Source organism: Chaetodon auriga, chromosome 3, assembly GCF_051107435.1.
Source record: "Chaetodon auriga isolate fChaAug3 chromosome 3, fChaAug3.hap1, whole genome shotgun sequence".
Classification (NCBI taxonomy): domain Eukaryota; kingdom Metazoa; phylum Chordata; class Actinopteri; order Chaetodontiformes; family Chaetodontidae; genus Chaetodon; species Chaetodon auriga.
In genome coordinates, this window is record NC_135076.1 from 14800379 (window position 1) to 14816945 (window position 16567).

At 42.0% G+C, this 16567-nt stretch overlaps 1 protein-coding gene across 1 annotated transcript in view; it reads left to right on the forward strand.

The window, feature by feature from the left end:
* The window catches only part of LOC143318636 (adhesion G protein-coupled receptor D2), an 85148-nt gene that overhangs the window by 40214 nt on the left and 28367 nt on the right, over positions 1-16567 (forward strand). The window contains exons 21-23 of the mRNA XM_076727078.1: positions 2784-2825; positions 7067-7120; positions 10653-10806. Coding sequence (XP_076583193.1) covers positions 2784-2825; positions 7067-7120; positions 10653-10806 — 250 coding nt within the window. The remainder of the gene's footprint in view (positions 1-2783; positions 2826-7066; positions 7121-10652; positions 10807-16567) is intronic.

Genomic DNA, 16567 nt, shown 5'->3' on the forward strand with positions numbered 1-16567 from the left:
TTCTGTCTGTTTGTTTTTTAGGGGGAATATTAATGAATTAACATTTTAAACAATCATTATTGTTGTGCTGCCACTTATTTTTAACTCAATTACATTTTAATAGATCATTTTTCCTAATGTGCACAGTATGTTCTCCCCACTTTGTTCACGACACAACAAAAGATTAATTACAAATAAGAGGAATGATCAAAAACATGATAATCAAATTGCAACAGTAAGTTAGAAATTGGAATTCTAATGCAATACAATAGGGTATGTGTTGCAAATTAACCAGCCACTGTCAGTTATTGTCTGTGTGTACTTGTGTACATGCGTGTTTGTGTGTGAAAAGAGTAAATGAGAGTATGTTGCCAAACATGCTAAACTCTATGTACAATAGTTTGCTTTTTAATTGTCAGTCAGCATCACAGGTTCAGATTGTAATTACATTAAGTAAAAAATAAAAGTGATATTTCACATTACAGTGGCCTTACTGCTGTGTTTCAACCTGTTTTTAACCCAGCTAAAAGCAATGGAAGTACATTCTTATAATAATGGCTCTATACTACAGTTGTAGCACTGCATTGACCAGGAGGCCTTTGTTGCACATTGTTGGTGATGTATAGTTCAACTAATTTCCTGTGACTTTAAAGCAGGGACACAGTGGAATACTTACTTAATTACTACAGTCAGCCTACATCACGTTCAAAAGTTACAAAGGAGCCAGCTTCCTTGACGGCAGCTGGGAGTTTATTCCAAAGACGGGCTGCAGCGGGCCCTATTTTCTGAACATTTTGTCCTAGTTTGTTTGATATCATGGAAGCCTCCCTGCTGAAATCATGCACCATGTGAAACATTTGAAGTTACAAAGTCCATTAAGTGTGGCAGAGCAAAGCTGATTAGTAAAATCAAGTAATACATGGCCTCTGAAAGCTCGTTGGTGAGGAAAGGTCAGAGCTCATCATGTTAGGAAAGTGTCAAGGACAGCTTCCCACCTTTGCAGCCTTACAGTCTCTTTGAGCTACAGTAGCTGGGAGCTGACCCAAGAGCTTTGTCGTTGATATTTTTAGCTTGAGAAAAAGGCTTTGCTACCTTTGCTACCCAAAACACTGTGTTAAATGGTGATTGTACTTTTTTTAGTGACGTCCTCTCTTACGGAAAAAAATTAGAACTGTGAATAATTTTGTGCCGAGCAGAAACGGAGAGTTCAAGTGTGACTAAAGTAGGAAGTCTCAGCTGTAGGTGTACTTGTGCAAACCCTGGTATTCGTAAGCGACCTTGTCATTCTCCTCATGGTCACATTACGCAGAAAAAAACATTTTTTTTAATGACATTGTGCACTTTATTAGGTTGTAGCCAATATTACACGCAATTGAAAAAAGTAAAACAATTATGGGTCCCAGATCTCTTGTTATATCTCAGCATGTCAGAAACCAGCAGCATTGTCAGTTTAAAGAGGATGGATGTCCTAAGGTGTCACCTGACAGCCTGACAGGGCAGTTCAGTCCCTGGAGGACAGGCGAGCAGCCAGTAGGAGGTGAATGGGCAGTAGCATGGGCTAGAGGTCGCCGTCGTCGGCCGTCGTCGGCCTGTCACTCTGAATGGGCCCCCAAATCATGTTGTCAATGGTGATGCATTGAGATCTCTCCGGCAAAAATTGGATGCTCCAAACTCAACTTGATTGATGCATTGACCAGGGTGTGCCTGCCTGTCCTCAGCATGTGTCCTTACCTTTGTATAAAGATGAAGCAACACAGACACACTCTAAGCGGTGAAAGGGGAGAGATGTACTTTTAAAAGTTTTTTTTTGTGTTAGCTCGAGCCACATCGACATATTGCAGGGCTTATCAAAGCATCTACTGTATCTATCAGCCTTGAAATTTATAGGATTTCACCTGCCTTTTCATTTTTCTCTGTGCATGTTTTTGTGGCACAATTCAATCGGCGCTCTGAGAATGTTGTTCTGACTGTTTCCTTTGAGGCAACAGTAGCGAATGCACAGCTTGTACATTCAATGGATGCCACAATGGATTGGAATAAAAAATATCTGTTTTTCTGTGACCAAAAGTGCAGCCTTTATGCATCCAAGGGCATGGCATTCTTGGGCCCGGGGAACTAGCCGTGGAGTTTTGTGAACATGAAATATCTTCTTTTATGTGTCATTTTTTTCATTATGCTTTCTCTGTCTCTCTCTTTCTCCACTCTCCTCCAGTGGTTTTCCTTGATGGTCTCTCTGTTATATGTGTTTTTCTTTTTTAATATCTGTTTGTGTTCATATTGTCTTCCTCTCCTCAGTTTATGGCTATTTGTGTCCGTTGCATTTGTTTGCAAGTGCTCTGACTTTGTGCGTTTAAGTATACATACGTGAGTTTGTATGTTTTATGTGTGTTTGTTGGTGCTTAGTTGGATATATGTGTGTTACTGCGTTGAAGAACACAGACTGAACACGGGCACTTGAGATGTTCTATTTTGATAAAGCCGTGTGGAACCTTGGGTTTGAGCCTTTGATGACTTAGTGGGGGCTGGAATGAGGAGCACGACTATTGTAGACGAAACAAACGCAAGCTGAGCCTTACGGAGGTGGCCCAGTTTGGAGAAGTTGCACTCTTTTAAGTCTGGCTTCTTCTCACTTTTCACTACATTCTTCTTCAGTCCGAATCAAGCCACCCCGTACACATCTCTCCACTCATTACTTTTGATCTTCTGTTTTTTACTAGATGATAAGAGAGAAAACAACTGTAACAACTTTGTCTTCCTCTTCCTCTCTCCTCTCCCTCTCTCTCTTTCTTTGTCTGTGTTTGCAGGGCCTGTTCATCTTCCTGATATATGGGGTGTACAACACAGAGGTAAGTCTGCATTGTGTCTCAAGGCTGTCGGAGTGAATGAGAGAAATGACAAGTTTCTGATGGGCTCGCTGCTTAAAAGCTGTGTGGGTGGGGTGCGAGAGTATGTGTGTGTGTGTGTGTGTGCGTGTGTGTGTGTGTGTGTGTGTGTGTGTGTGTGTGCGTGTGTGTGAATGCGTGTCTGTGGACGGGAGGAGGAATGGGAAGGAGGGGAGGGGACATCGTTTCCACGCGAGCGTCCCACTGCCCTTCATGCTTGGACTAACTTATATGCATCCGAGTCCGACCATTAAACACTGACACGCCGCGGTTCTCAGCCACTCATTCCTCACCCACATTGGCTAATATTTCACTGCCTCTTTAAGTTTTTAAACTCACGGCCCTCCATTTAGCATCCTGACAAAGCTGCTGGCCAGGGCTTCGCGGGGCCCCAAGCAGTAACCATAGTCGTACAAAAAAAACCCAAAAACAATATGCAACCAACATTATGCAATGAGGGCGTGAGTATATCGTATTGAGATGCTGCTTTATTACCATTTAGATACACCGTGGTAGTGTGGGGGCGGAGGGTCGAGAGACCAGGAGATACGATTTAATGGATGAGACGCAAGTCATGAAAATCACTCTTGGTCAAATGTAGCTCTTTGTATATGCAAATAGGAATAACTTCTGCATCTGAGCCTCCTTAAAATACAACACTTTTTTAGTCTGGACTTGCGATCTATTTCTCATTGTTCAACACTTTCCATTCATAACTTTAAGGAGAAATTGAACATCCAAAAACAATTTGCCGTGTAGCACAGACATTTTGCCCCCTGATTTTACAATAATTTCTTAAACGTTTGACAAGCCATATCAAAAATCTGTTTTCAAAGAATTCTTTGGGCCAAAAATATGCGATGTGATAAATAGGAAAAGACTGACTGTTAATATCACATCAAGAAAAAGTTGGTGAATCTAACAAGCTGTCTTCTCTGTGGGTAGACTGAACCGAGGTTGACCAGTCTTCATTTCTGATTGATACAAACATACCTCATCCATTCATTTGCCTCTTGCTGCTATGACTGCCGCCCATTGTACACAAGCAGCTGGGTAATGCACAGTTACGCTAGCCACCTTCCGACATCCTCACCTCTGTCTGTCTGACTATCCAAGAGGACATCTCTCATTAACATTTGCTTTTCACCCATGTCGTCTCCGGAGCATGAAGAGCTGTCCCTGAGTCATAGGCGATGCACCAACAATGCAGAGCCAGGGAGGACTGACCCTTCACGGTGTAAAATAAATCAACACAGCATTCTTGCTTAAGTGGCTTTTTTAGCGCTTGGGAATCCATTTTCGTACACTCAAGTTGTCCTTGACCCTGGGGTCTTCACAATTTGTGAGCAGCTCATGTACATGCTCCGGTTATCAAAAGGACCACGCTTCTTTGTTGACATTTCAAAAAAAAAAAAAAATTAAGTAATCTTGCCATTATTCACCGCTACACATTTCTCTTTCACCACCTTTCCAAGAGACTCCTTTTGTTCCCCCACACCTTGCTCATAATTTGTTTCGTATCTTTAACTTGTCATTTGACAAAGAGCTCCGCTGGCTTCAGGTTTCACCCGCCGATGACACCTAAAAGGAAATACTTGCTTAATAGAAAAATCACTGAAACCCTGAATGGGAACGATCAAAAGTTTTTTCTCTCTGTGTCTTCCCTGTAATCAGAGTGGCAGGGAGAGAGGCCAAACAGGTTCTTGCTCTGTCTGTATTCATTTAAGCTAACCAGTTTTGATGGCTGGGGATGGTAACCCCTCCTTTGAGTACGTTATCACACACATTAGTCTGCTCTGTGTAACAAAGTCTATAGAGTGAAGAAAAAACTTTGCAAAGTTGCTATTAGTAGTTAACCTGGTAGAACAAATAAGTCTTTAACCGTGTTAGTGTGAATACATTTTACTTTGATATGCTAAAGAAAAGTGTTGAATTAACTAGTGCCTCAGAAAATGCTCCATTCATGAGGCTGGTTTCCAGACTCAATAATTACAAATATGGCGTGGAAGACTGTGTGTGCAGCTATTACACTCAAAATGCATCGTTTTAATTGCTAATTACCTGACAATAGCTTTCCATTATTCATTGCAATTAGCTTTTCCTTGGTGGTCACCTTGTAATCCCACGCTTTGATGACCTTTTATTTCCATCAGCTCCAAGGATGTCGGCAGGTGTTGTCGGGCGCGCCGCTTTCATATGGTAATCGCTGAGCGCCCATTTACATGGGGAACCACGCTTTGCATCATTGCGAAACCTTGAGTGTGCGCAAAACCCCTTAAACACATAACGATCATCTAAAACAATGCCCTTCCCCTCATTGTCAAATGATTAATTAAGTTGTGTCATGTAATTGCCTCAGCACGCCGGCTGCTTTTGATATCAGTGAAATCCCCAGGACTTACTTTCCCCATTAAATTGCGTTAAGACGGTGTCTCTCCAACATCTGCACCGTGTCGAAGGCCTTCTGCAGGTCTTGTCAGAAATAATAGGAGGGATTTGGAAACATGATGCTGTTGATTCTGCCCTGTCACAAGGCTTGGGCTCTCTTCATTATGTGGCCCTTCAACGTTGGTATGTATGCAAAACATCCTCCGTATACACACGCTGTCTCTGAGACTGTGTGTGTGTGTGTGTGTGTTCAGTGTGGCGTCATAATTTATAACACGCTGCGACTTAATGAAGCCATAAGCCATAATGCATATTCACTAACGTGGTGGGCTGGGATGGGATGGGCTGTAGTGATGAGTGCCCAGCCGCTACAAATTTACAGTGAGCGCTGACAATGCGTACACACGCGCGCGCGCACACACACACACACGTACAGACCTTATAAATGCCAGAGGGTTTCCACAGAAGACTTCAGCCTATTTAACGAAACTACTAGCACAGGCTGAGTACTTCCTGCTGTTCTGTATGTTGTTTCATTTAGATTTTGTGAAGCTTAACAGATAATGTCCTGGTCTTGTTTGCAGTAACATTTCTCATAGTGAAAATGTTGTGAAAGATTTTAATTAATGCTAATAATATTTTTTCCCATGTCAGCAGGCCTTTTATATTGTGCGAAGAATTAAAAATATAACTAAAATAACAATAAGTTATTATTCATTCTCAGCTGCTGCTGAGTGACAGAATATCAACTCTTTCCTCCTCTGGCCTCCCTTAAAAATATGTAGGAACAATTTTAAATTAAATCCAAAATTTGGAATATTATTTTCTGCCACGTCTTGCTCAGTAACACAAAGTTCATTAAATTATTCTATATGTATTTAGCTATGATTGAGTGATAAGTGGAACTTTTTGACTGTAAAGTTGCAGACACATATTTTGTCCATCAAAAATATTTTTATTTTGTGCAGAGTTTTGCATAGTTTAATTTATGCAGAGTTTCATCCAGTAGACTCAGGACAGACTAAATTGCGGGATTATTGTCTTGCATCATGTGATATTATTTACACAATATTTACATGAAATATACGTGAAATTCACCAGTTAGATATAATCAAAGGTCATACAAATTATCACTGGACTCTTGGCGAAGAGAATTGGCATTAACCTCCACAGTTTTACAGAATTATCATCTTTTTATTTTAAAATTCACAAATCTTTTTTTATTTTGAAGGAATTTTGCTAATGCGCAGGTTAATTACAAATTAGGTTACATATACTGAAATTGCATGCATGCATACTGTGTATCTCTAAAACCTATGACATTCTTGTCTTGTATTGTATGTGTTATGTGTTAAATGACGGCGTGCAGTACACTGTTTCATCCGGAGTGTAAAAATGTAATCTGTTCTGCTAGGGCGGTCCCTTCTCCTCCAATAGCTCCATTTGTTGGTCCCGGTGCTCTATGCTGACAGATGATAGCTTGAAGTCGTCTCCTTAGTTTGCCAGCTCTATGTGTCACTTTCAAGTCCCATTAGCCACTGGAACATACTAGAACACCCTCTCACACGCACGTGCACAAACACACACACACAGACACACACTTCCCTAACCGCTGCCGCTGCCCACAAACTAACGCTCAAGATTTGTTATTTCGCTTCCACATTTTATTCTCCTCTCTCCATTTTACACTTTGGGTGCTCGCAGGAGTTTGCAGTGAAAGATTTTTTGTTTTGATTCATTGTAAGTGTGTTTCATTGAGTGCTGTGTCAGATACACTTATCTCTTTCTCTCCCGTTCGCTCGCTCTCTCTCTTTCAGGTTCGGAGCACGGTCAACAGGATCAAGGAGAGGAGAAAAGCGCTTAATTTTTCAGTATGTAATCCTCTATTTTCCTGTGAATAAGAGTGTGTGCGTGTGCGTGCTTGTGTCTCTGAAACACACCAGTGCGACAGACTCAATTTTCCTTCCAGCTTTTGCTTCTCGTGGTAAAAGAATAAAAAATCGCCACTTTAGCGATGTCAATGAATGTGAATGCTGGCCACAAAGCAACATTGTACATCTGTTAGGTTCTCACTAGTAGACAGTCCATGTTAGATGCCCTTATACATCAAACATAGACCCTCAGTAATAGCCCCCCCCCCCTTCCCCTGTCCATATTGCAGCACCTTCATCCCAGCAATGTCAAGCTCCGTGGTGGGTTACAAGTTTCTAATCCAGGACAAGCAGTCCCCTGACATTAAAGTGTCAGGCCAGTATTTATACCTTGTTGGACGCTGCTGTTTGGCTGAAGTGGTGGGATGCTGCGTGTGTTAAGGGGGTGGTGTGCACGTGTGCATGGGTGTGCCTTGGAAGATCATCGCCTACACAAAGCACTTTAAAAGTACTTAATAGTCTCTAGCACACACAAACAAGCACATACCACACATACATATGGACAATTATAGAGCCCAGCACCTTGACAGACACCCACTCTCATCATTCCATACTCCTTTGCCCCCGCCGTCACACACACATGCACATGCAGGCAAAATGCATTTTGTCCCTTATGAGTGATCACATTAACTCCAGTCCCCTTTGGACTGTAACACTTTGTCCTGCCCCTCCCACTGCACCCTGACCCACACATATGTACCCACCCAGTATTCCCCACCTTTACACATTTCATGGTCATTGAAGAAGGGATGAAACCATTTTTGACGGCAGATTGATTTTTAAAATATCAGGGTGCCCCTACTTCCTTTTGACCCCCCACCTCAGATGGACACTAAGGATGCGAAGAAATGAAATAAATAAATAGATACATTTAATGTGTCTGTGTGTTGGGGGGCTGGTGGGCCCCTTGCCACTAGGTGCAGTCTGATATATTGGCTGCTCATGTTATCAGTGAGGCCCCCCCCCCCACATCTGCCCTCATTTTTACTGCTTCCTCTCCCCTCTGGTGGTGACAATTTTCCAATCTTGCCGGGTTCCGCTACCAGAATGCGTTTTTTAGCCATCACTGCCGCCTGACGGTTTTTAGCTAATGCTGTTTTGTGCCATAAATCCTGCTTGAAATACTGTATCTACCTGTCCTTTGGTTAGATAGGAGACATTTGGCTCTAGATGACCGCACATGCCCCTATATATCCCCTTGTTGTAAAACATAGGATTGGGTATCGTGCCTCGGCAGCTGAGGGATAAAGAGGCTTTGGCGATGTTACTGCATATGGGGTCATTTGAAGACGAATGGAACTTGTCGGAGATAGAGGGGTTTATATCCTGTATTATTTGTAACGATTGAAGGGTTAACCCAATGGGGTAATTCATTACAACTTCAATTTAAGGATCTGAAGTATTTTTTAAAATTAAACTTGAAATTTGAACCTTTTTTTCCTTGATCACCAACATTACAAGCAACCAATACTAAGCTCTGCTAAAGTCAGTAGATCTAAGCGGATATTGTGGCATCTCTTGGATGATCAACACAACGCAGATTTTTTTAGGGAAGGTCAAGCACCGTGCTGATGCTGTAACATTGATTTACTGTATCTAAACAGTGGACATGACATCAGACCAAATGTGTTTCCTATAACTTAACACAAAACATGAAAAACATGGAAATATTCGGGGACCGATTTAAATATATATTGCTCCTGGTACAGTGTCATGACACACCTCTGACCTTGAAGACCTCTCATATAAATTCCAGCAAATCTAATCACACGCTCTCCCCTCTTAAACTACACACTTCTGTCGACCTCTTTAGCCCCCTTCCTTCCCTCAACATGAGCGTGGGTCGCAGACACGGCTTTTTAGCCGAGGGGTTGGGTTTTATACCCCCCCCCCCCCCCCCCCCACACACACACACGCTTTGACCAGTGTAGCCTGCCTGTTTGATACCAAGTACCTCCTGACCCACCCTGACCTCCCTCTTGTACACACACTGCCAGATTGCTTTGTGAAATAAAGCTGTCAGTTGCAGGACCCAAATAAAAAACAACCCCCCCCCCTTCAATATTCCATCCCCCTGACACAACTGAAATATAGATAGAAACTGGGAGCGGATTAGTTTTTTGGATCTTAATTCAAGTTTTGACAACATATAGCAAGCTGCAAGTTGGTTAGAATCAGTTTTAGTGCAAAAAAAATTAATTGGACTGGACTTTCACAAATGGACAGTCGACGAAATGTCATTCATTTGTGTTGATGGGACCCCTGGTTGGACTTACAGTGCTGTGTGTCTATGCATGTAATTGTCTCTTTTCACTTGTGCGTTTGTGGGTGTCCGAGTGTGCACTGAAGCTTGACATCAACAATACACAAAAGCAGCCAGAATGGCAGGCCCCAAGTGTTTGCCATGTGAGGAATTCCTCTCCAATAGAAAGTACAGTATGAAATATAAGAAGACCCCCAGTCTGTTTGAGAGCTGTGCAAACAAATGGGTTTTCTGTGATTGCCGTTTATTTTGGTCTGGCTGGAAGATGTCTGTGCATGTGTGCAACAAGGAGGAGTTAAATTCATAGAGCAGCTGCTCATGTTTGGTGCTGGGATTGTGGGATGGCCAGTAAAGTCTACAATAGCCCATGACATCCTTTTACAAGCCTGATTCCAAAAGAGTTGGGAAACTGTGTAAAACATAAAACAATGTGATACTTTGCTCACACTTTCTGACATATACTCAATTGAAATCAGTACAAGACAGTATATTTAATGTTTTACCTCATCAGCTTCATCATAAATATCTGCTTATTCTGAATTATTCTGAAGTTGCAAACAAATTGGGACAGTAGCAACTAAAGGCTGGGAAAGATGAGGAATGCTCCAAAAACACCTGTTTGGAACATTCCACAGGTAATCAGGTTCATTGGAGGTAACAGTATCATGATTAGGTATGAAAGGGGCATCCTGGAAAGGCTCAGTCATTCAGAAGCAAGGATGGAGCGAGGTTCACCACTTTGTGAACACATGACTGTATAAAGGATATTAGTACATGGGCTCAGGAATACTTTGTGAAACATTGTCAGTTAACAGTTTGTTTGCAGATGCTTGTATTCTGTTTTATTTAAGTTTAACACAGCGTGCCAACTTTTTGGGAATCAGGGTTGTATTTTCATTACATCATCTGTGACAGCTTATGATTCATATCTTGTGTATTGTTTTGTTTTGTGTTTGTCTTTCTGTGTGGACCCCAGGAAGACTAGCTAGTCCCACCTTGGTGACAGCTAATGGGGATCCTTTTAAACATTAAACAACAATAAACAATAAACAGCTGAATGTGCTGTACGTTAATAGGAAGAAGAAGAAGAGGTACTTTATGAGTCCCTTTGGGTGTAATTCAGTTTTTTTGTTTTGATAATCAGAGAAAAACTTTTCTCAAATAACACTAGTGAAAATGAAGCTGACACTGCCTTCTCATTTCTGACAGAATTGTGCCAGTTCCCGACCATCCAGCTCCGTTACCAGCTCTCGCCCTGTCAGTTTCCCACTAGGAACTACCCCGAGCCAAGAGGAAGAGGCCACCACCACCTACACCTGCAGTACCACTCCAGGCTTGGGGAAGGAGGAGGAGAGGACCAGAGGTGAGTAGTCAAACCATAGACTGTATAAAACATGGACGTAGTCTCCAAAGGAAAGATAGGAAGACCCAGAGAAGAAGCAAAGCCACAGAAACAATAAAATGCTCTCTCCCTTGCATGTGTCTGCTGAAGTCAGATTCCCCTCTTTTCTGCCTCACTGTAATATCCTCGTACTCAGATTTATTTTGAGACTTGGTAACCATGTTAATAAAGACACAATGACAGGCAGCAATGCCCCGTGATATTCTCAGACTTTGATTCTATACTCTCACATTTCACGACAGACTTTAATTCATATGGATTATGGGCCAAAAATGCAAAAATGACCCAGAAAAACTTAACTGAGCAGCAGTCATGTGAACCATATCAAGTATTCATAGTACACCAGTGCTTCAGCCCTCACTGTGACGAGCATAATTCAATATAGCTGCCACTGGAAACAAGCAATTGCTACTCCTGGACCAGCTAACTTGTGATTACAGTTACAGATGCGGCTGTGGCGGTTTAACTGTATCACTACGAGCTCAAATTCCCTTTCACACACAGTTTTTCCAAGTTGAGCAGAGGACTTGAACTAGCTTTGGAACTGAACATAATATCAAGTCACAGGATTGCTCGCTAATTTGATTTCTCTGTTGGCCTTGCTTCTCAAAAGCACAACCAATCCACCATCACTTAAAAAGAACAAGGAAGGCCACCCATCGAGTGATATTCTTCATTTAGAATGAAAGATGAAATCTGAATATATATATAAGAACAAGTGAAATATTTTGTGGGTTGTATACCTTTTTTGCTTAATGTACCCTCTCTTTTCAAGAGGGCAGCACCTGTAGCCTTGCTTTTTGAGAATTTCAGTTCAGAAGTGTGAAGGATTTTAATTTTCACTGTACTGTTCAGTACCTCAAATGCACCTAAGCCTTTTCACTGATTAATTCAATGGCATTAACAAATGTTGAGAGCTTTTGTGTGTGTGTATGTGTGTGCATGCGTGCGTGCGTGTGTGTGTGTGTGTGCGTGCACAGTATGTGGGTGGCAGACTAGGTAGGCTGCACGTAATTCATCCAGACATGTAATGTGTGATCAGAGGTGTCCAAATGACATCTACCCCTCACATTTTTTGAGGTAATACGTTAACACTTTTTGTTGGTGTTTGCGATATTTAATTTAGCCTCACTGATATAAACAGGCGGTCAGAATATTCAAAACACTGCAGCATTCAAAATGGTCATGAAGGTGAATGAAGGTATATATTTGTATTTCCCCCCACTGTTCCCCCACTAGCATATCTGCAAGGCATTACAGAGAGCAGCGGCTGGCCTGTTGAGTGAAATCAGACATAAGAAATCTCCTGTTAAACTTCAACACTAACCAGACACCCTGGCTTCAATCTAGCGGCCTGACCCATGCTGCACTCAGCAGAGTTAAGAGTCATTTGGTTGTGGAAAAGATTGGAGACACCAGTTTCAAAGCAGGGAAAGAAAGAGGGACAGGTCGATCCCTGGTTTCATTCTGTAATTTAAAGCCTTAGGTCTTAGTGTCACTCGTGCTGTTGCCTTTGTTCGTGCCGAATTTGGAGTGTTAAAGCATTTTTATTCTTGTAATATTTATGTGCAAAAGTGGTAAAAAACAGAGTAAACCACGACTGAACGGGGGGAGGGGGTACTCTGCAGAGAGGTTCATGAAAATATGTCTGCTTAAATGAACACTCATGAATGACTGGGCAGACAGTGTTTGGGATAAAAGCTCAAATACCAGGACATTTGATGGAAAAACCAGATTAATAAACCTACATTTTTTCATCCTTTTAAGCGCACTGTTCTTAAGTTGTTTTTGTTATTTTCATTGTTAATACTTGCTTTTATTTATCGACAATGAAGCGGAACATTTGAATATAAGTAAACACACAGTAACTTCATCTAGTAAATACTGCATGGATCATGGTTTATGACTTGTACAATAATGATCTTCACATTTGAATAGTACATGTGCTGTGTGTTATTGCTCCTTGTTGCCGCTCTGTGCACCTCTTAGACTGTGATTTACGACGTTTCCTTTACAGGTGATTTGCATGGTCCTCGACACCATTACTGTCTCTTTCATTCACTCAGTGCGCAGTAGTTAAATCAGTCCCCACGTTGCGCAGTAGTTAAATCAGTCCCTACGTCACATTTACATGACTGCGCCTCCAGTGTAACTTGACAAATCAAAGTCGGCAGCAGAAGTGTAACACAGTTGCAGAAATAATTGATTGTCAGATATATTATTCAGCCCATTTGCTGCTCCTCCAATCTGCTCCTGACTCCTGGTACAAAGGCAGTCGATGCCTTGTGATTGAGTGCTGGGACACACACTACAAACTAATGGTACTGTATGCATATTATCATATAGCAGTGTACACGTGGTCAGACAAGCTCTGTCAATACACTGGAACGAACCGTCATGAAGAACCCAACACAGCAGACTATTATCTTGTACTACATGAGAGTTAATAATCAATTCAATTATTAACTTTGTCACAGAGGATTTCTAGAATATGAAATTAATCTACAGTTTAGCAAGCAGTACAACACATAAAGTGTTTGCTGAATTGGATCAAATAGCATTTTTACAGTTGTGTCAGTCAATCCATGCCTGCAGCAGAACAAGCAGAATCTTGCTTTTGGGGGAAGTGGTGGCTTTACAATGGTGATGCCATTAATTTGACTGTACGCTGCACATATGATACAAAATGTCTTCTCTCCCTAAAGCACAAACACCAAACAGATGGGCCCCATTTTTTCCCCAACAATAACCACAGCATCTCCTAAATGATAGTGGTAGCTTGAATGCAAGGTCATCCCCTTCTTGGTAGGCGTGTGTATAGGGAAGAGAGTCTTTTGCTTTTGATACCTTTATGCCTTTTCCATCCTTCTGTTTACTCAAGTTGGTTGGCACAAATGTCCAAGGCAGACAGTGGGTTATGTGGAGGGTACATGATGAAAAAAGTGAACAAAGTAAAGCATTTGCTGTGAACATAAGAGAAGGACAAGTGCAAAATGAAGGAATAAAAGAGGAATAGGGGGTGAAGTGTGGGGGGATTTGAATTGAAAGGGGAAGGGCTGTGTGGGTGTTTGTGTATGTGCATGAGTGTTGCATTCCTGATGAGATGGCCCCACACAATGGCTGAGTTGAAGGTTGCGAGCCCTTTTAAGCGGGAATAATACGCTGGGTCACCAGTGTTACCTGGCGACACGTTCTTGCTTTGTTAAAGCCTCCTCCTCAACGAGCAAAGATGGCCAAGCAGTTATCTTTCTTTTATGGTTCACATTTGAATTCAAAAGGTCATACACTGAGTTTTCCTGTGAGTTCTCTGAACACATCAAAGAGATTTTGTGTTTTGTTTTTTTTTTTTTGGTTTGTCATGCTGTTCCGTGTCCAGTTTGTGCCAGTGTTTGATAATGCCGTGGTGATGACACTTGTCCGTAATGTCTCCTTCATGTCAGTGTTTCTAAATGTGAGGGTCACAATCGTGCTAGACATTTTAGTCGGGATTTCATGTGGAGTGATTTAGAGTTTTAAGCACCAACAGGTTCAGCAATAGACAGAGCAGTTGATCAACTGGCGTGTCAGTCTGTTCCCATTTTAATAGTCAGTTAAGCAGCTGACTGGACTGAACAATATGTACAGTGTCATGCAGTATCATGCAGTCCTCACCAGTTCATTGTAGCAAACCTGATTTGTGGTGTCATTTCCAGTTTACATAACACAACTTGTAGGAACCATATGCCTGCACATTGCCAACATCTGACACCCCCTTCCCCTTCCTCTTTTGCTAACATGTGTTCCTCAGCATCCCTCTCAATTAGGGGCCTCGTAGATAAAATAGCGTGGCGGTCTATTGCATGCATCCTCTGCAGATTACACACAGATCCTTCCCTGACACCACCTCGGGGTTGACTTCCACTTACCTCCCTCCACCCACACGCTATCACTTGTCATGCATGTTTAGCCCGCTTCATTGACATGCAACAGGATCCCCCTGCACCAAAAGTGCAAGAAAGAAAAATCCCCTGTGTAATGACAGCATGTTTGCAGCAATATCACCTGTTGAATTAGTTTCTCTATTTGCAAGTCCATTTCTTTGGACCGAGCACTGTACTGACTGTACGGAATAAATTACCTAAACATCACTATAAATCAAGGGAAAGTGATCATGTTTTATTGTGATATAAAACGGATCGTGTTTAATGATATTTGGAGACGCCAACCGTACTTCAGGAAGAATAAGAAGAAGAATTAGGCGCTGTGGGAGTTGACATCACATTGATAATTACCACAGCAGAATCACAGACACTAAGGTGAGGCGTGTATGTGTGACAGAGAGGTATTTGGCCTGTGAGCAGCAGCTTGTGTTCAATGTCTCTCTGATGCAAAGTGATGTGTGCTAATTCTACATCTGCTCAAACCAAACAGGGCTCCAAAGTTCAGCCAAGTCTCAAAAACAATCACTTCCTCGCAACTTATCTTCCCCTACCCCTCTCTCTCTGCACTAAATTGAATTTGATGCATTTTCCTTTTTGCATTTTGTGATGGACAAATAAGTGGATAGAACTTTGGGGTTTGGTGTGTGTCTCTGTTTGAATGTGGATTGAGATTTGGTTTGTTGGCTTGGCTGTTCAGAGGATATGTGGCCCTGAAATGGGCTCTTGTCATGTGGGCTGAAGCTTTGAGGACTTGATTGTAGTCTCACAGCGTAAATACCCAAACAAACAGGCAGCGGTCAAAATGTGCTGTCGGTTTGCCATGTATTTACATTCCTCTTCCTCTCTCCCACTTGGTTTCTCTCATTCTCTTTCTCTCGCATCAGATTTGTTAATTTGTATTTGCTGGCTAGCTTTCCTTTCTTCTTTCTTTGGCTCCCTTTCTCCCTCTGACACACACTCCTTCCATTCCATTTATTCTCTTAGCTTGTGAATTACATTTGTAATAGTTGTGGTTCCAAGTGTCACGGCTAAAATAGGAAAAGGACAGGAATTAAGATTTAAATTGTCAGTTAAAGCACTTGGCTACCATTTCTCACCGCTGTGTGAAAAATCTCAAAAACATTCCTAGATCATTTGAAACACTTAAACAACTGCATTTTCTGCACCCATACTACATTCTGGCATTTCGAATTCATCACACCCGATGAAACCAATCCAAAGATGAAATATTGAGTCCATTTGGTTGTTCTTAAGTGGCTTTAAGCGCAACTGTTTATGCATATTCGCCCAGCCGCTACAAAGCGTACCAGGCTTCTCGAATTTGTTTTCCGCAGCTGTTCTGCATAACAACGCCACGCTATCACGCACAGGCGGAAGTCTGGTGAAGGGAATCTATTCATAATTCAAAGAAACAACAAGGCACAAGCTGTGGCATTGTCAGATATAACAAATTGAGGAGGAAAAGAGTTGAATTTGTATCTGCTTACTGAGGTTGACTGCATTATACATACTGCAGGTGCCGCTGAGTGCGTGGTAATAGGATATATGATGGATGGCCAAGCCGCATGGGCTCCCATTCCTCTGGGTTATTCATCTATTTATCTGCTTATTTATTTATTCCTTCACCCAGAGAGACCCTCACAAACTCAGGATTTGCCTAAGGTGCAATAATACCTAAAAGAGCGTGGGCCAGTATGGAAATGGGGCCGAGCTCTCCGAGGTCTGGAAGTCCGCTGTTGTGCACATGGCGCGTGTGCTGACGTCTGTGCTGATGTTCATTGGTGGTGTTGGTGGTTTAAGGA